Source organism: Chenopodium quinoa, unplaced genomic scaffold (assembly GCF_001683475.1).
Source record: "Chenopodium quinoa cultivar QQ74 unplaced genomic scaffold, ASM168347v1, whole genome shotgun sequence".
Taxonomy (NCBI): Eukaryota; Viridiplantae; Streptophyta; class Magnoliopsida; order Caryophyllales; family Amaranthaceae; genus Chenopodium; species Chenopodium quinoa.
The window spans coordinates 2,139,681-2,159,606 of NW_018742881.1; the positions used below are offsets into that span (position 1 = coordinate 2,139,681).

Here is a 19,926-nt window from a genome sequence, read left to right on the forward strand (position 1 = left end):
AGATAAGACTTCTTTGCAGGCCATATATCAATCTATCTACCGTATTCATATACAACCTAGAATTGACAATTTAAAAAAGTCAATTGTAAGTTATCATAGGAATATAATAACATAAGCAAGAATCATTCTATTAATTTTTATATCAAAAATTGATCTCATGGCTTTAAAATATAATAACCGTATTCTATTATTATTATTATTATTATTATTATTATTATTATTATTATTTTATTTATTATTTGCATCAGTTTGATCGACACATTTGCCGAGACGTAATTTTGACCATTAATATCTTTAACTATTAACTAGTAAAAATTATAACAAAATTATATTATGAAACTAGACATTATGACGAATATAATGATATATTATATTATATAATAACAATTATTTATTTTGTAAAGGTGAAAAAATTATGTCAAGCATGTGAATAATACAAAAATCAAAGTGATACATTAAAAAAAAAAAAACACGAAGGGGAGTACTATTTTGTATTGTAAATAATAAGCCTAAAAACGAAGGTATACTTTTTAGTTTTAATGTGCTGCCAATCCTGCCATGATTGTGAAGACTTTGTCCAAGTCTTATGCTCAAGAGTCAAGAATATGAATCATTAAAACTTTAAAAGAATTTTCTGAAGTTGATGTAAATAACATGTAATGCAGTACGTAAGTTAGTTAAAAAAAATTTAAATAAATTAAAAAAGAAAAAAGGCTGTAAAATTTTCTACTATGTATAATTTGATCTGTTCGATTCATGCACGCAGTTGTTTTAAAAGTTGGCACTAAGAATTATTGTTGGTTTATGTTTTCTAATAAATTTTCACTCATACATCTTTAATCTATCACATGCATCGATGCATCATTGCATCCTAAAAATGGGCCTAGCTAAACAACCAAAATAAGGAGGGGTTGATTTAATTCCGCTATATTGATAAAGAAAAAAAAAAAGTTTCATACAAAACTAAGGGCCTGTTCTCTTCCGTTGAAATTCAGTTTAGTTCAGTTCAGTTCAGCTCTTAATTTACGTCTAATGATATCGCTAATGATATAAAGCCAAATTTCATTCTTTTAACCTCTTATTACAACAACGACGACGACAACAACAACAACAACAACAACAACAATAATAATAATATTAACAACAACAACAACAATAATAATAATAATAATAATAATAATAATAATAATCAATAAGTAATAAATAATAATAATAATAATCATCAATAAATAATAATAATAATAATAATTGAAATAATAATACTAATAATAATAATAATCAATAAATAATAATAATAACAATAACAATAACAATAATAATAATCAATAAATAATAATAATAATAATAATAATCAATAATTAATAATAATAATAATAATATTAATAATAATATGTACATTTGTATATACACATATGTATAGTAATAAATAATCAATAAATAATCAAAGATCACTAATCCGTAGTTAAAAATCACTAATTAATAAGTTCAGTTCAGTTCAGACAATCGGAACAGGCCCTAATTAGCGATTATGGGAGGAATTCTTCTACCTTACAAAATGATCCGGTGGGACTACAATGAGTATCAACGAATTAACGCATTGACCCACTTTAATTGTTATAAGAGTAACTGAGTAATAGAATAAAGTAAATTTTATCACATTGGTTTTAATTAAGTTAAATACACTTTGAGTTTTATCTTTTCAACTCATAAGCTTTATTTGACCCTAAATTCACAAGTATAACTTTGATCGTTATGTACGTATAGAAAAGAAATGTTACTCCGTATTATAGAGTGTAAAAGTTATCTTAGATTTATTTCAAATTTTCAATGTATATTTTCAGTAAATTATTAATTTCCATACTTTATACATCCCTTGTTTTTAAAATTGATGCATCATCATAGAAAAATGGCACAAATTATTGCAAATGATGATTAGGGTTTTTAGTTCTAAAATATGTGCGGGTGGAGTGAGACATAATTAATAATGACCAAATTTACGAATATATACTCCCCGTTCTTTTGTTAAAGTCCCATTTCGACATTTTTAACATTTATTACTCATAATGTAAAGAAATGAAACTCTAATAAAAAGACGGAGAGAATATTAATCAAAATGTTAAATTTAATTGGTAATAAAGATAATATCAAGCTAAAGAAGCTACGTATTTCATATCCTGTCGACTCATTTTTTACCAATAAGACCCTATTACATCATATTGTTAAATGCTGTTAAAACAACTAATGCTGTTATTAATAATGACAACTCAAAAAACCGGTAACATATCATACGGAGTAATTAATTCCAATAAAAAAGGACCCATTTAAATTTCATTTTCCCTACAAAAAAAATAAACAAAAAAAAAAGAAGAAGAAATATAAGCAGATAAGTTGTTCAAAAAACTTATAAAAAAAATATATAAGCAGATAAGCCCTCCCCTAGCTGTGCCACGTCTACCCATCTCAACTCTCTCATTTTCCTGCTAGTCATCGTAAACACCACGCGCTAAATCAGACGCGTGTAAACACAATCAAATTTCCTCCCATTTTTTCTCTCTTAACTCTCTATATAAGTCCACTTCACATCTCCTCTTTCGCTTCAACAACGTCCATGATATTCTTTCAATCACAATTACCACCAAAACAAAAAATCAACCAAAAAACCAACACTAAAACATCATGTGTCCTACCAATTTCGCCGACGAATTCGCCGATAAATCTCTCGAAGCTTCTCTTTTCGCCGGGAAACTCGCCGGAAACCTCCCGCAACCTGACCTCAATGTTGTTACCTCCGCCGGCGTTCGCATTCCTGCTCATTCTCACATTCTGGTAATCATTTTCTCCGGTTTTGTAATTTTTTACTATGCCGTTGAAACAAGAAGAACTTTTAGAGACGAATTTTTTTTTTTTTTTTTGAAATTGAGTATTGATTTGAATTGGAATATGATTTTTAAAAGGCAATGGCGTCGCCGGTAGTTGAGAATATGGTGGAAAAGCCGAAGATGAATCGGAAAACAGGGGAGAAAGCGATTCCGATTCTTGGAGTTCCTTGTGACGCCGTCTCCGCCTTTGTCCGATTCCTTTACACTTACCGGTAATTTTTCTTTCCTTATTTGTTTATTTTTAGATATTATTAACGCGTTATTAAGAGATTTTAGTATTATTGATGATAAAGGACTATAAACTTTGTTGGAATATTGGTTAATTTGCCATGTATAATTGACAAATATCTTGATTTACCGTTTTTTTTAGGTAGGAAATTCCGAAATAATTACTCGCACCATTTTTTTTTTAAAAATAAATTACCGTACTACTTTTGTAATTTAAAATGTATTCTCTCTATCCCTTTTGTTAAATTTTTATTTCTAGTGTTTATTCTTCAAATAATAAATAGAAATAGGAATCTAATTAAGGGATTTAGGATTGCAGAATTAGTTACAATTATCGGAAAAATTAATCGGTGATCGGAAGAGTAACTATATTAGTCCATATTTCGACATGAGACAACATTTTCGTACATATTGATAGTGTTGCATACTTGCATTTATACACGGTTTTAGATTTTTAATTGTTGTCCTCGTCAAGAAAAAAAAAAAAAAAGAAAAAAAAAAAAAGGATTTTAATTGTTGTAATTTTAGGAACAAATGGTCAAAAAGATGCGATGATGTTGAATCCTGTTTTCCTTTTGGCTCGTGGCTTGACTTTTCTTGCTAGAAATTAGGAAACATTTGACGAATTCTTAATTTTTTTTTTTTTTAGAGGACTAGTGTTATTACACAATGAATGACGAAATCTACTACGTATATGTTAAGCAATAAGCATAATACTATTCATGTAGTTGATTAGTATGCCTGATTTTATATTTATGCTCTGTTATTATTGTCAATCCCTGTAATTTTTGCTGATTTACTACGTATTTTTGTTTTAGTGAAATCTTCATACAGAGTATTGAATTTTTTGTTGAATACAATTGATTATTAAGGATTAATGTTTAGCTAATTAATTCTGATTTTAATGACCAAATTAAATGATGTTTCAATCATAGTGTGTTAGGATTTAATTTTGATGTATAATAAAGATTGGAATCATTTTGTGAGAAAAAAAAAAATCAAAGTAAAAAGAACCAAAAAAATCTGATGGAGTAAAAAAATAAAAATAAAATTGAATTCCTTAGTAGAATTTGCTGATTAACTTTAGTATTGAATTCATGACAATTAGACACGTTGGTGTGTTTTGTATTAAAAAAAAAAAAAACAAAAAACAAAAAACAAAAAAAAAAAAAAATACAATTTTGCAATGAGAAAGTATAAGAGCAACCTCCCAACCATGAGATGTGATTCATAAAGAATCAAAAGAAGCATTAATTTTTATGTAATTTGATGCTTTCACATTGCCAAAGCATTAATATAATAGAAAGCGAAATGTATTTTTCCATAACAAGGAATAATGCTATATGCTAAAACATTTTAACAATATTTGTTATTGCTATTTGCTATAGAGGTTAATTCAATAATTGTTTCTATAAGAACATTGAGTTTTGGTAAATCGCAATCATGCTGAATTGCTGATGGTATGGTTGTTAATTGTTTATGATCAGCTGCACGAACGAAGAGATGGAGAAATATGGAATCCATCTCCTAGCACTTTCTCATGTGTTCGCAGTGCCAACACTGAAGCAAAGATGTAGCAAAGGATTAGCTGAAAGGCTAGTCGTTGATAATGTTATCGATGTACTTCAATTGGCTAGACTGTGTGATGCACCGGATCTTTACCTCAAGGGTATGAAGTTTGCTGCAACTAAGTTTAAGGCTATTGAAAAGACTGAGGGCTACAAATTTCTTCAAAAGCATGATCCTTGGTTGGAGCTAGAGATCTTACAGTTCATTGAGGAAAATGTATTGGTAAGCAATTATTTACTTGCTTGATTTTTTGAGTGCTGTGAAATATCTCAACCTTATTGATTGTGTTTTTGGCATGCGATTTGGTGTTTTTTCAGCCCACCTGAATAGATGATAAAGTTACGTATGACCTGGTTTTCTTCACCTTATTATTACCAAAGTTTTTGAATTGAAATCATTGATTAAAACTACGGAGTACACCATATCATTATGAGATTTTTTTATAAGTATTGTTAAATCCAAAATATCGGATTGCACTAATTGTGGTTAATTTTCTTAAAATGGTCGTTACAAATACATTGAACATCATAGCTTTCCAATTCATTGGATGATTATATTTTGTTTATTTATGAAAAATATCTGATGTTAATTCAAAGTGATAATCACAACTGATTAGAAAGCCTGAATTTTTTGTTAACCAATAATAACCGTGCTTTTGATTAACTTAGGCAAGATATTTCAAGTTTTTTGGAAGAGGTCAAATTTGTGCTGTTTCAATTCTAATCAGATGTTTGCTTTGCTTTTTTGTGTGGAGGAAATAAAATGCGTCTTTTACAAGAACTAGAAATAAAGTTTTCATCCTTGACACTTTTTAAAACAGTTAGTCAAATTTTGTAGGTTTCAAGTCCAACTTTTTTTATTAACAGTAATTTACTCCGTAGAAATAGTATTTTTGATAGTGATTTTAATTTGCGTCTAAATTTATATTTCTAGATTACATTTGTCCATATAATATGTAAAACTTAAATGGTATAGTACCTCAACCAAACTTGACCTTGTGTTGTTTATTAAGAGTCTCAACTCAAATACTCTCTTGTGCATACTAACAATATACAAACTTAATACAAGTATAAAGTATTAATATACGCAATCATCTGCAATTTTGAGAGTCTCGACTCATTTACACCCTTATTAACAACATACGCGCAAGAAGCACGAGTGGTAAAACCAAATACAAGTAAAATAAAATCATGTGCCATGTCTTGTTTGATTATAAGGGGCGGCAATTGATGATAGTGCTTACAAAGCTGGATTTTTTAACATCAAATTGCAGAGAAAGAAGAGGACAAAGAAGAACAAGGAAGAACAAAACTTGTACATACAGCTAAGCGAAGCAATGGACTGTTTAGTGCACATATGCACAGAAGGGTGCACCGGTGTGGGTCCCTATGACATGGAACCCTCCAAGAAGAAGGAGCCTTGCAAAAGATTTTCCACGTGTCAGGGCCTCCAGCTGTTGATCAAACACTTTGCCACGTGTAAGAAGAGGGTCAATGGTGGGTGCTCAAGATGCAAGCGCATGTGGCAACTTCTTAAACTTCATGCTTCTATGTGTGAACAACCAGGCAATTGCAGAGTTCCTCTTTGCAGGTAATATTTTACCTAAATTTGTCTTTTTTATTAGCTTAGATATTTTTATATGTGCCCTTAATCTTATGTTCTCATTTGAGTTTGTGAGATAGTGGCGTGCCTCAATGCTAGATTTTGGTAGCTAAAGGTCATTGATTGAATATACCTAAAACTTTATTATACAAAGTTAATTGTGTGTTGGATGGTCTCACTCAAGACTAGCTGTATGTATGAGATGACGAGACTTAACATTAGTTCTCAAATATCATTGAATTCCAATAGCTTATCATCTAAGTTGGTTGATATCGACAAGAATAACTAATATACCCTACTATATAGGTATCAAATTGAGACATTGGGTGTGACCAAGATTCGACCTTACATCTTGTAAACGTGTTTTCTACTTCTTTTTAGCTTCCTTTAGGCTCTAGAACAACCTTCCATATGAATGTGCTTTCGGCGAGTTGGTCTACCAATGTTAGAAATGTGGATCTGTGGGATCCTTCTTTAACAACAAAAAAATCCAGCCATTTTATCCTTTAATTTATTACTTATAAGATCAAATTTTGGCCTTTTTTGAGTACCTTTCAACTCCCTAAAGTTGTGATCATGTAGGACAATCATTTATAATTAAAGCAGATTTGGACTCACAAACCTCAATTTGTCCTGTTTCCGCAATAATAGGACCTTATCAAAATATAATTTCACCCATTATTTCCGCACTTTGATGCCATTTGTTAGCTATCACACCCACAAATGGGGCCTATTCAAAGCATTGTTTTTTTTCGCAAGACTTCTACAACTAGGGAAGGTTGATCATCACCTTAGTTGTTGGCTTGTAGTTCATGCGTAGCTTTTGCCTACCTTTAGTTTTTTTTGTATATGAACCTTTCTAACTTATCGGCGTTATCGCTTTAATGTTTACGGAGTATATGTTTCTATATACCTTGTATAGATTCAATGTCCTAATCTTCCATGACCCCATGAGCTTGTCTTTTTTTTTTTGTTCAAAGGACGTGCTCGCTTTTACGATTGAACTTTTATTATGATTTTCTTTTAATAGTACTCGAATTCAACTTGTATAGTTAATTTTTGTAACTTCAAAAGATAGAAACGACATTTATTTAGAAACAGGATTATGAGTAATTAACACTAGATATTTTTTAAAAAAATTGCACGTGTTTGGTAGGAGATTAAATATAGTACGAATACAACAAAATCACTGATAGATAGGAAAAGTCGATATTGTAACATCAAATGTGTAAAGAGAACGATAATTATTAGTGTTTGCTTTATAATTGACATATTGTGGCCGTTTTTGTGTGATCAATAATTTCATGTGTGCCATGTTTTCTATGAAGTTATATTTCATTGTCATAAGGAAATAGATATGATGTCCTCAAAAAAAAAAAAAAAAGGAAATAGATATGATAATTTGTTGATGGGTCATCAATTTTATGTAATTGTAATGTAGGAGTACTTCGTATTGCTAATTATTGATGTTGATATTATTGAAAACGTTTACAGACAATTCAAGTTGAAGATGCAACAAGAGAAGAAAGGAGATGATGCAAAGTGGAGGCTATTGGTGAGGAAGGTAGTCTCAGCCAAGACCATATCTTCTCTGTCTCGGTCTAAAGACTCTAAACCACAACCAAAGAGAGAACTTCAGCACGCAATTTCTTGCCTCCAAGGTCTCCAAGCTTGACGGGTCTATCAATCCAATGTCTATAATGTTTCCCTCCCACCTTTTTTTTCTCCGAGTTATGTATAAAGTTGAGTATGGTATGAAAAATTACAACGTTAGGAAGCTCTCATCTCGAGGGGAAAGAACCACACACCCTTATTGGAACTTGGGTGGTGGTTGTATAATAGATTATATTAGTAGTATAGTTTAGGAGATTTCAGTGATCTCTCCAAGCTGTAGGTATTAGAGGAGAGTTGTTGAAATGTGATGGTAATATTGTGAATAATTTTGTAGATGATGTGAAAGTTAGTTGTCTAAATAATGAAAATGATATGAAATATTGTTTGTTGTTTAAAGAAATTGCTCAATGTTATCTACATAGCCTGGTCCGGTGGCCCCAATTGCCAGACTGGCGGTTCGAAAGGCAAAACTCTCTATGGTAGTTTTATACTTATCATAAAGGCCTAATGTGACAATTAACTTTCTATGTTTTAGGTTTTATCATGCATTATCTGCAATAATAGAGCATCTATAGAACTCTATTGTTGATTTTTAAAGAGGCTATGTAGATACAAAGTTTGATCTAATACGGATGGTTTCTTATAAAGCCATAAAGGCTACGTAGATAAGTTTGGTTTACAAATAATAAGTTATGTAAGGGTTACTCAATTTCAAATTACAATTAAAAAAAGTTTTGAAAGATCTAATAAGTTCAAGTCGGGTAAAACACACCCATAGGTGGTAGTGGTTCGTTGCCTATAATGGTTAGTGTAAGAAAAGGTGACGTTGATGGCAGAGCACCAGTGCTTAAGGTTGGGTGTTGGTTAGTGTGCGAGGAGTTACTGAAATGGTGAAGGCAACTTGGGAGTAGGGATGGCAACGGGTCGGACTCGGAGCGGATTATGCTAAATCCGACTTCGACCCGACAGGAAGTCGGAGGTTAAATCCGACATCCGACTCCGACATCCGACTCCGACTTTAATATCCGACCTCCGACTCCGACTCCGATCCGACCCGACTCCGAGTTTTTTTTTTCATTATTCAATATATTTTGAGATGTTGGGCTATTTGGGCCTTTACAACCCTCATCCAATGCCACCATGACCCATACAAAAATCCACTATCTATTAGAGTCGGAGTCGGATAATCCGTTAAAGTTGGACATTTGTCGGAGTCGGATTTTTTTCTCGGATTTTTTGTAGGATCCGACTCCGACCCTCCTCCGACTCGGAGTCGGATTATTTTAACTGAGTCGAACTCGGATTACTTTTTTCTCGGACTCGGAGTGGATATTTTTATCTCAGATTGGGGCGGAGTAGGATCGGATCCGGATTAGATTGCCATCCCTACTTGGGAGGGGGATAAATGATCAATGGTATTCAAGGTAAAGATAGGACAAAAGGTTCTCTTTTATTATTGGGTCGTCTACTTTATTGGATTGAGAAATGTGAATTACTCTATAAATCCAATTATCCAAACAATTCATTTATGAGTTTATGACCAAGTGTGGGAAGATGTCCAACTTTTCGTGTAAGTTTATGAGCCATTTAAGAGACTTGTACTTAAAGAGGAGATACAAAATTCTTGCTCTTACTAATATCCAAAATGTGCAAAGGTCCAATATAATTATAGTCTTAGAGATTGTTACTTGTAAAGTTGTAATGAATAATTAGGTGTGAACCTTGGCCCATTTTCACAACTTTTGAATACTTGATAAAATGAATCAATACTTCAATAGCTGTATTAAAAAAACATGCGTGTCATTTTAATTTCCTTTAAGGCTTCAAGTAAATTACATTAGTATAAACTTTTCTAAATATAATGCTTCCCTGATATAGAAATATTATTTTTATCAAATAAATTGACAAACTTTTACAAAATATTACCAAAAATGTAATAACCAAAATGACCATTGATATATTTATCCAAAAATTCTTCTAAATATTCATAAAATATCTCTTAATAAAAATATATTCACAAATTACAATATCCATATAATATTAACGGGTTTTCAAAAAAAAAAAATCCATATAATATTAAATTTAGGGATCATTTGGTTAGGGGTATTCATCAAAGGATAAGCAAATCAAACATTTTTTTCCCTTAGATCTGTTTGTTACCCCCCCCCCCCTCCTTTCCTTTTTTTTTTTCTCCCTTTTGTCCTCTTCATTCCTCCAAACTTCCAAATTATTCTAAGTTTATTCCCAACCCCTACTAGGTAAATCAGTAAATGTGTAGGATATCATTTATTTGAGGAGTTGTTTCTCTTCTTTTTATTAGGCACTTGAGCTCATGTATAGTCGTATAGAGGAGGGTAATTATGAAGTGTGGGTTAATTACTGTCCTATGAATATTGCTTCATATTTACTATCAGACACTTTGTCTCTCGATTAATATATTTTGGGTTGTCGCTTTTTTCTCAAAAAAAAAAAAAAAAAAAAAAAAAACTTATTCCCTTTCCTTTTATATGTACCAAACAATCCATTAAAAAATTATATCTATTTTGAGATTAATATTATTTTATTTATTAATAAGATACAAATTCCCTCATATAGAAAAATAATAAGATAAAATTAAATTTACTCCATATTAATTTCATTTTATTCACATAGGCCAAGGTACAATTGATAAGATATATTGGTCATTCCTTCATTTATTTACATAGGCCAAGGTACAATATATTGATCATTCATTCATGATACTTATTGATACTCCTATTAATTTTTAATACTCCGCACTATTTTACTAAATTGGATTACCATTATATTTATTTGGGTAATGATATATGTAATTCTTAGAGTTATATAAAAAGTATTAAATCTTTATAAAATGAAATTAAGTACGGAGTAGAAAATTCATGACAAAATCACGCGTAAATGGATTTATTTAATTTAGGAAATTTTGATTTTTACCACCTTCAAATAACGACTTTATTGAATTTACCACCTCCAAAAAAAAAGATTTACTTTACCACCTCATAAAAAAATAAAACATCAGTTTTACCACCAATCACCTCCAACTAACGGATTCCGTCCATAAATCCGTTAGTGGGGCCTACCTTGCACACATGTCGCCATATTATTGGGTAAGTTTAAAAAAAAATTAAAAAAATCCCCATTAATCAACCGGTGTTGCTACCACCGTCGGGACCCCCACCGCCGACCGGCCACGACCAGCCCCCACCACCTAACCTCTACGACCAGCCCCACCACCGCACCGCACAACCACAACCACCTTTCCACCAATTTTTATTTATTTTTTTGCTCTGTTTTCTCGAAAGCCACAACAATGGCGTCTCTTCCAATGGAGTTAATCACCTCCATTCTTTTCGATTACCCACTAAATCACTACTTCGCTTCAAATGCGTTTCCAAGGCTTGGCATTCCTTAATCAATCAGCAGCACCCATTTAATCAGACTTCATCTCGCTCATTCTCTCTCCTCTGACCGTCGTCTTCTTATCCTCAACCATGGAAGTCACCTGGAATCGACTCCATTGAAGTGGGGTTCTGAGCTTGATGCTAAAAACGATTGACAAGATTTGATTTACCCAATTCTTTTTCTGGTTTTGAGGTTTCGATTTGTGGGTGTTGTAATGGATTAATTGCTTTGGTTTGTAGAAATGTTGATGATAATCGATTTGTATCCCTGTTGTTGGTGATTTGGCTTCTTAGTTTTTGGCAGCCACCAAATCCCGACCACCCATAAATCCCCTTCTAATTCCGACCACTCTAAAAACCCTAGCCACCACCAAATTTCGCACTCCTAAAACCCTAACCACCACCTAATTCCGACCACCTCCCTAACCCACACACCAAATTCCGGCCCCTCCTAAGTCACACACGAAATTCCGACCAACCGAGGTAGTTGATTTCGTTGCTGGTTGGTTTACACGAAAGATCGGGGAAGATGAAGAAGAAACGTCAAAAAGGTGGGCCCTACTAACGGATTCGTGGACGGAATCCGTTAGTTGGTGGTAAAATCGATTTTTTGGAAATTTTGTTGGTGGTAAAGTAAATCTTTTTTTTTGGAGGTGGTAAATTCAATTAAGTGGTTATTTGAAGGTGGTAAAAGTCAAAATTTCCTTTAATTTATGTTAATTCATCCTCAATATTTCTTTTTTAGCTTTAATGGCTATGTTTATCATTTTTCTATTTACTACTCGTAGTATTTTTCTTCATATTCCCATTCTCACATAATAAATTTAAATTATTTTTAGTAATTATTGTTGAAATAAATGTAGTAACAAGTCCAAAATTAGTAAAAATAAAAATCAAAATTAGTGGTTCCTGGCTTCCTAGTCAACTACATTAGAAAATTCAAATCTTTGACTTTATAAAATTCCATATATAATTATATTCTATATTTCATGAGATAAACTATCTATATCTTCACTAACCCTTGAATCATTCACACAATCCACAACAATGGCAGACCCAAATACAAACAACCCAGCATTAGAACCCGATTCAGACAACCCGGATCAAGCGGGTTTGGAGCTAGCCCAATTCGGAGCCGGGTGTTTCTGGGGTGTTGAGTTAGCCTTTCAGAGAATTGAAGGTGTGGTTAAAACTGAAGTTGGGTATTCTCAAGGTCATCTTCCTGACCCCAATTACAAGCTTGTTTGCTCCGGAACTACTAACCATGTTGAAGTTGTTCGGGTTCATTTTGACCCGAATGTGTGCCCTTATACTAATCTTCTTGACCTTTTTTGGTCTCGACATGATCCTACCACTCTTAATCGTCAGGTATAATCTTTTTGTAATTATAATAAGGAATTCTATTGTAATTGTTTTTTTTTTTTTTTAAATTTTAAATTTTGATTGTGGTAAGTTTTCAATTTTTGATGTATGACATACGTAATTTGATATGAAATTTTAGTTTGTTTGTTTGTATAAAGGTAATTACTTTTGTTGGGATGGTACTGTGGTATCTACTATCTGTTTCGGGTGAAAACAATGGGACCTTGTCGAAGGTCCGATGAACTGGAGAAGACTAGATTCGATCCAAGTAACGTTGGGCCGAAGGTTTCCTGCACAGTAAATACACGTAAACTAGCCTCGGGGGTGTTGCCGAGGAAGGCCCCTCCGATGCTAAAGTCAGTACAGTGCGTAGAAAGAGAACACTATGCAAGAGAATTAATTGCTTGAGGCTTTGCTTGAATGAATGTACAAATGTAATATTGATGGCTTTTATACCTCTGCATACATGGAGAAGTTGGGCCTTAGCCCAATTGGCTTGCCTTGAGGACTGATCTTTGACTTTAGCACAATTGGAGAAATGAACCTTGACCTTGGGCTTTTAATTGGATCATTTAATGCCTAAGCCCAATTGGACTAAATTGGACCCAAACAACTTGCCCCCCAGACCCGATTTGGAAGGATGACGGGTCGGGTTTGATTTAATCAGAAAAGGAGGGAAGTGAATGATTTAATTAATCCAAAAATTTGAATTTAAACCGTAATTAAACCGTAATTAATGAGATAACAACAGTTAAGGCGGATAATTGTGGAAGTTGGACGGATAATGGGCAGTTTAATCGCAAGGTCGTGTGTTTAACGGTTACTTAGTGGGGTATTTAAGAGAAATTGAAACGCGGACTCCCTGAGCATTAAGCTTAGAAACTGAGACTTGCCACTACCAATTCGTAAATCGGCAACTTTCGCTTCAGATTAAGGTAAATTCCTTTGATTTTAGTTTATTTTTCTTCGAATTTGAACTCCTTCCTTTTTTTTCGACTTTTTTCTTCGAAATTATCAATGGCGAGAGGAGTTAGGGGTAGAGCCCGTGCTCCAAGAAGAGCAAGGCCAATTCCCGATCCCAGGAACAGGATTGGGACCTGGAATGGACGAAGAGCAGAGTCTGACCCTGCTGAAGGGATCAGGGCGACTCCAGTTTCCTCGGCTCCTCCTCAGAGAACGGAGGGGCCGAGCGCTTCTGGGCGGGACGATGAAGTTCCCGATGTCCTTTGGGATATCCTTCCCGGGTTTTCAGAGTGGGAGGATGCCGAAGTAGCTTCGGCCATGATAAAGAACCGCCCCTACTCATGGTGGGTGGAGAATGCCGAACAGTATCGGTTTGCCGAACAAATTGAGTTGCATTACGGCATCCTTGAAGCTGATGGGTATTGGTGCCGAATGCCCGTGGCATCCGATAGAATCCATCGTCCACCCCCGGGGTATGTGGGGGTGTACATAAGACAACTTCAGTATGGGCTGAGGTTCCCTTTGGACGTATTCGTCCGAGACTTGCTGATCCACTACAATATTTCCCTATGTCAACTAACTCCTACTAGCATCCGAAGGGTGATGACATACTTATGGGTCTGCAAGTTCTTCAGGTATGTGTCGAACCTGCACTGCTTCAAAAAGCTTCATCGGCTAGTGCCAAATATTCAAAGTGGGCACGGAAGTCATGGTTCTGGGTGGTACCGGATTGAGTCTCGGCCCCAGTACCTAACCATGTGGCCGAACGACTCTTCAGACAAGGACTGGAGAGGTCAATGGATTTGGGTTAGGGCACCCACAGACCCGGGCCACCCTTGCGTCTTCAGCGCTCCCCGGTACCTTGCTGAGCCTGATCCCGACATGGGAAGTTTAGGTCCCCCCGCAGATAACGGCCCAGATCCAAACCTTAATCAACAGAATATCTTCGGCAAGCTGCCGAACCGGGGGGGGGGGCAGCGGCCGAATGCAGCATATCCCGGAGACTTGGCTCCCCGATACGCATTATGTTTTCCAAGAGAACATGCTAGCAGCTGTCGGCCTCAACCGAAAGTTTAAGGATGGTAAGCTTCTTCGGCTGGGGCCGAGGCTTTTTAATTATCTCTTTTTCTCCTCTCACTTCGCTTTTTTATGCTGTGCCAACCTGACTGAACTGACCTTTCCCCTTTTCTTTTTCAGAGCGGGACGAGACCAACGTCGGCATTAACTACGCTCGTCTTGGCGTCAACCGAGAACGAGTTGTAACTGATCGGGCCCCCTCTATCACTGAACCGCGGCATAGAGAAGTTCATCTAGACTCTTCCCACTTCCAAATTGAGGCTGTTGCTCTGTATCAAAGGCAGAAGCCTTGGTGGAAGAAGAGAGATCCCTGGTTTCAGCTGCTGGACAAAGAAGCTGAAGCTGCCCGTACGGCCGAAGAGGTTGCACGGGTTATTGAAGCTTGTGAAGGAGGAGAAGGGTCCTCCAGGGCTGCTGAAGAAGAAGCTGCAGCTAGGGCAGCTGAAGAAGACGAGGCTTTGCTGAAGACCTCGGTGAGCTTTCAGACTTAATTTTGTCTGTTTCTGTTTGTTGTTTTGTTTTTACTCACATTCTTCCTCCCCCCGTCTTTTTCAGTCTAAAGAGAGTAATAGAAACAGAGAAGGGAAAGCCCCTATTCGTCCCGAAGACCAGATACAAGAAGAGTCCTCAGACTCAGACATGGACGAGCAGCCGCTTCAGAAAAGGCGCCGAAGAATGACCATCATCGGCCCCCATGACTTTCAGCGGAGGCCGATGACCATCGGCGTCGAAATAAGGGAACCCGAGGAAGGCAATGGATCGCCGAGGGTTCCCCGGCCACCACCTCAATCACCTCCAAAGACCCCTCTGCCACCTCCCGAGATGGAGGTGGATCAGAAAACTCCCGAACCTAAGGGAGGGGTCCAAGAAGAAGTTCAAGAGAGTGCTGCTGAGCACAAGAATGAGGATGCCGTGATGCCCAGTGCTGAGGGTTTCACGACAGATATTGCAAGAGAGGTTGAGGCTTTCGTCCTCACCCCTGAAGAAGAAGAGGTCATAATAATTGACTCTTCTGAGAAGGAGGATGCTGAGCCATCCAAAGATAAAGAAGCTCCGTCGTCATCCTTTCCTTCCTTCCAGACTCTGCAATCTGGAGAAATGGGTTTCTCGGCCCCCCGAATTCCAATCCCAGATCACATCTGGGACCTCATATGGGGTCAGAACCGAGAAGGTGCTGCAGCCTACTTCGGCGATTTTGCTGGCACGTCCGAAGTAGATAGGGCAAGAATCTGGTCGCTGAAGGCCACTGCTGGGATGGGCGAATCCAGCATATCAGTTCCTGACCCGGCCAGGTCTAACCAACTGCTGATGATGCAGGTGATTTTCCTTGCCTTTATCTCCTCTAAAATTCAGCTCTATTTTTTATTTTAACTTGTGCTCCTGTTTTCAGTTCGTGCACAATCAGACTCTCACTGTAGAGCTGATAGATACCCTACAAGATAGGGTAGACGCTGCCGAGCACGACAAAAAGGTAGCCGAAGAGGAGTTAAAGCTTGCTAAGCTGAAGCAAGCAGCAGCAAAAGGGTGAAGAATATGAGAAAAAAGCTGTTGAAGCCTTCAAAACCTTCTGCGATTCTGTGGAGAAGGAAGTTTTTCCCCCACTGATGGAAGGGGAAAAATTCCTCCAAGAGCACATGGGAGTGGACATCTCCAAATTCAAGGCTACCATTGAGAGCCGAATCCAGGAAGGAGCTGCTGCACAAGTTGAAGTGCAGCAACGGCTAGAACCTCTTGAAGCCAGCAGAATGGCTGCTGAAGAGATGCTTCAAGCCAGGGATGTCCAACTCTCAGAGGCTGCTGCTGTTGCTGAAGCTCAGAGAGCTAAGCTCTAAGAAGCTGAGGATCAGCTGATTGCCAAAAAGGAAGAAGTGGCCCAGGCCCAGACAGAGGCTTCCCAAGTTCAGCAGCAGCTGAATGAGCTAAAAGGTTCCTCCTTCAAGCTCGCCGATGAGCTGAAGAAATTTAAGGAAGACTTGGAGGAGACCCAGAAGAAGTTGGCTGATGCTGAGGCTCTACTCAAAGTCCGTGTCTATACCCAGGAAGAATATGAAATGAGTTTCAGAAACGGGTTCAGAGTGTGCCGAAGAGTCTGCCTTCATGCTGAGCCGTAGTTGGACTGGTCCAAATGTGCTGAATGGGTCCAGAATCCCGAAGACCCTCATATGAAGTATGCAACTCCAGTCGAAGCTGAAATCCTTAAGGCTGAGGAAGCCGAAGAAGAAGCTGAGAGAATTGAGTTGGAGGCTGAACAGAGGGAAAGGGAGGCTCGGCAGAGTGCAAAGGCTGCTTCTTCTGCTGCTGGGGCTGAGACCACCATGGGGCCCAACAATGCTGACCATTCTGATCCTCGGGCTGAAGCATAGGAACTCGGGCAGTCGTCTTCAGAATCTTGCGGTTCATCATGCGCTCAACTTTAGACTTGCCGCTTTCTGAATTTTTGCCTTGTTTGTTTTTTGCTTCAGCTTGCCTTGTCGTACAAAACAGTTTATTTTTTTGCTTCTGTACGTATTTCGGCAGCTGTTATTTTCCGCTTATGGGCGGCTGCCGATATAGTTTCTTAACTTACTTGAACTTGTAGCTCAATTTCTGAGCATAAATTATTAATTTGATGTTCTTTTCTTCAGCTGCTTTGTTTTTGAGTGCTTTACTGTTTCTTCAATTCTGCTGAACATAAACTTGCACTGGTAGTGCTTCTTGCCCCCCCAGAAATTGAAGTATGGCTTCAGCTGAATAAACAATTTCTTTTTTTCTTAAAAATGGGTATTCGAAACACAGGGCCAACTGAAGGCAATGCTTCGCATAATGGCTTTCTGGGATAGGCAATATCTCAGAATTGTCCATGGACTCACGCCTTTGGAGAACAAATCTTACTGAAGCTTGACTTCAGCTGAAAGACTAGAGTTCTTTAAAAAGACAAGTTTGTCAGCAATTTGAAACCCGGTTACCCGAAGGCGAAGGTTTCAGACGAGGCTGAATAAACAATTTCCAACAGTTGCTGTTATCCTTGATTTTCTGTCTATCATTGGAAAATGGATATCCGAAACACAGGGCCAACTGAAGGCAATGTTTCGGATAATGGCTTTCTGGGATACAAGGCTCAGTTAAGGCAATATCCCAGAATTGTCCATGGACTCATGTCTTTGGAGAACAAGTCTTACTAAAGTTTGACTTCAGCTAAAAGACCAGTGTTCTTTAAAAAGACGAGTTTTGTCAGCAATCTGAAACCCAGTTACCCGAAGGCAAAGGTTTCAGACGAGGCTGAATAAAAAACCCTTAAAGAGTAGATAGAACCAAGAAAACTTTGAAAGGATAAAAAGTTGCAAATATTTATATAAATGGCGGCTCCAAGGCCTTTCATTAGTTCAAAATGTACTTACAAAGATTGTTCTGCCCCGAAGGGTTTACACATGATATTTTTTCAGTACATCAGCGTTCCAGTGATTTTTCAACTCAGTTCCATCCAACTGCCGAAGTCGGTATGTCCCTGGCTGAAGCTCATCACAGATTTCATAAGGCCCTTCCCATGCAGCTGAGAGTTTCCCATGGATTCGGCCTTTCTGAACTGCAGCAGCATTTCGAAGGACAAGGTCTCCAATTTTAAGAGGCCTTGCATGGACCCTTCGGTTATAAAATTTGCTGATTCTCTGCTTATAAGCGGCCATTCTGTCTCGAGTTGAGTCTCTTACTTCGTCGAGGAAATCGAGAGATTCCCTCATCAGTCGCTCATTCTCAGCCGAGAAGTGGTGCACTCGTAGGCTCTCAGAGCCAATTTCCACTGGAAGAACGGCTTCGGCACCATACACCAGTTCCAAAGGTGAATAGCCCGTTGCCATTTTTTCAGTTGTCCGAAGGGACCAAAGGGTTCCAGGGAGCTCCTCCAGCCACTTGGACTTTTAATCTTCCACCCTCTTCTTGAGGGCATTTAGGATCTGTTTATTTGCAGCTTCGGCTTGTCCGTTACTTTGCGGGTGGCATACCGCTGAATATGCCAGTTTTGATGCCGAACTGATCTGTATACCGCTTCAATGGTAAGTTATCAAATTGCCTCCCATGATCGAAGACAAATACTCTCGGGATGCCAAAACGAGTGATGATATTCTGCCAGATAAATTTTCTGACAGTTTGCTCTGTAATGTTCGAGGCTGCTTCGGCCTCGATCCATTTACTGAAGTAGTCAACACCAACTATCAGCCATTTTTTTCTGGTACACAGCCTCTGGAAATGGTCCTAGTATATCCAGTCCCCATTGGGCAAACGGGAGTGGATTAAGGATCGGCTGAAGATCCCTTGCTGGCTGGTGGATAACTGGAGCGTATTTTTGACATTTTTCGCATTTCCGGACCAGCTCCTTAGCATCTGCGATCATGGTGGGCCAGTAATATCCAGCCCTCAATGCCTTGTGGGCTAAGGTCCTTCCCCCAATGTGGTTCCCACAGATGCCGAGGTGAATCTCCCGTAGGATATAATCTGCATCTGTTGGTCCCACGCATTTCAGCAATGGGGCTGAGAAGGACTTTTTCAGAAGTTCCCCCCTGAAGACAATGAACCTTGAGTTGGCTCTCTTCATCTTGGAGGCCAAAGCTTTATCTTCGGGAGTTTCTCCCCGAAGCTTGAAAGCTAGGATGGGGTCCATCCAACTAGGCTCTGGGTCAGCGCAGCACACTTCAGGTGCTTCGTCGACACTTCTCTCTCGACGCACTTCTACATATACAGATCTGTTCAGCTCGGTAAGAGATGAACTGGCAAGTTTGGAGAGTGCATCGGCTTGAGTATTCTGACCCCTTGGGATCAGCTGAACCTCAAAAGTTTTCAGCTCTGCAATGACTGACTTGGTCTTGGCAAGATAAGCTATCATGGAGGGCTCTTTGGCCTCGTAGCTGCCGCTAATCTGATATGCAACTAGCTGAGAGTCTGTTTTCAGGCAGACATGATCGGCTTCCAGGGAGATGCACAATTCTAGGCCGGCGATTGCTGCCTCATATTCGGCTTCGTTGTTCGAGGCCTTAAAAGAAAATTTGAGTGCATACTCAAAGGATTTGCCTTCGGGAGAAGTTATCACTACTCCTGCCCCCGAACCGTTTTTGGTGGAAGATCCATCCGTAAACACGGTCCAGACTTTCTTTTCATTGTCTAGCGCTTCTTGGTATGAGCATTCGGCCAGGAAATCCGCTAGAGCTTGAGCCTTAATGGCAGCCCTCGGACGGTAGCTGATG

The 19,926-nt window shown here is 37.6% G+C and overlaps 2 protein-coding genes across 2 annotated transcripts; both read left to right on the forward strand.

Annotated features, from left to right (window-relative positions):
* Positions 1 to 2,388: 2,388 nt before the first annotated feature.
* On the forward strand, positions 2,389 to 8,292 carry LOC110726840 (BTB/POZ and TAZ domain-containing protein 1-like). The gene is made up of 5 exons (XM_021906368.1): positions 2,389 to 2,826; positions 2,955 to 3,091; positions 4,595 to 4,898; positions 5,950 to 6,266; positions 7,773 to 8,292. The coding sequence occupies exons 1-5, from the start codon at positions 2,677 to 2,679 to the stop codon at positions 7,951 to 7,953; spliced, it is 1,089 nt and encodes a 362-aa protein (XP_021762060.1). The 5' UTR covers positions 2,389 to 2,676; the 3' UTR covers positions 7,954 to 8,292.
* A 4,066-nt stretch (positions 8,293 to 12,358) lies between these two features.
* On the forward strand, positions 12,359 to 12,679 carry LOC110726665 (peptide methionine sulfoxide reductase-like; the record flags this gene model as incomplete). The annotated part of the gene is made up of 1 exon (XM_021906135.1): positions 12,359 to 12,679. A coding segment is annotated over exon 1 (321 nt), but the record flags the coding sequence as incomplete, so codon positions are not given.
* Between the last annotated feature and the right edge of the window lie 7,247 nt (positions 12,680 to 19,926).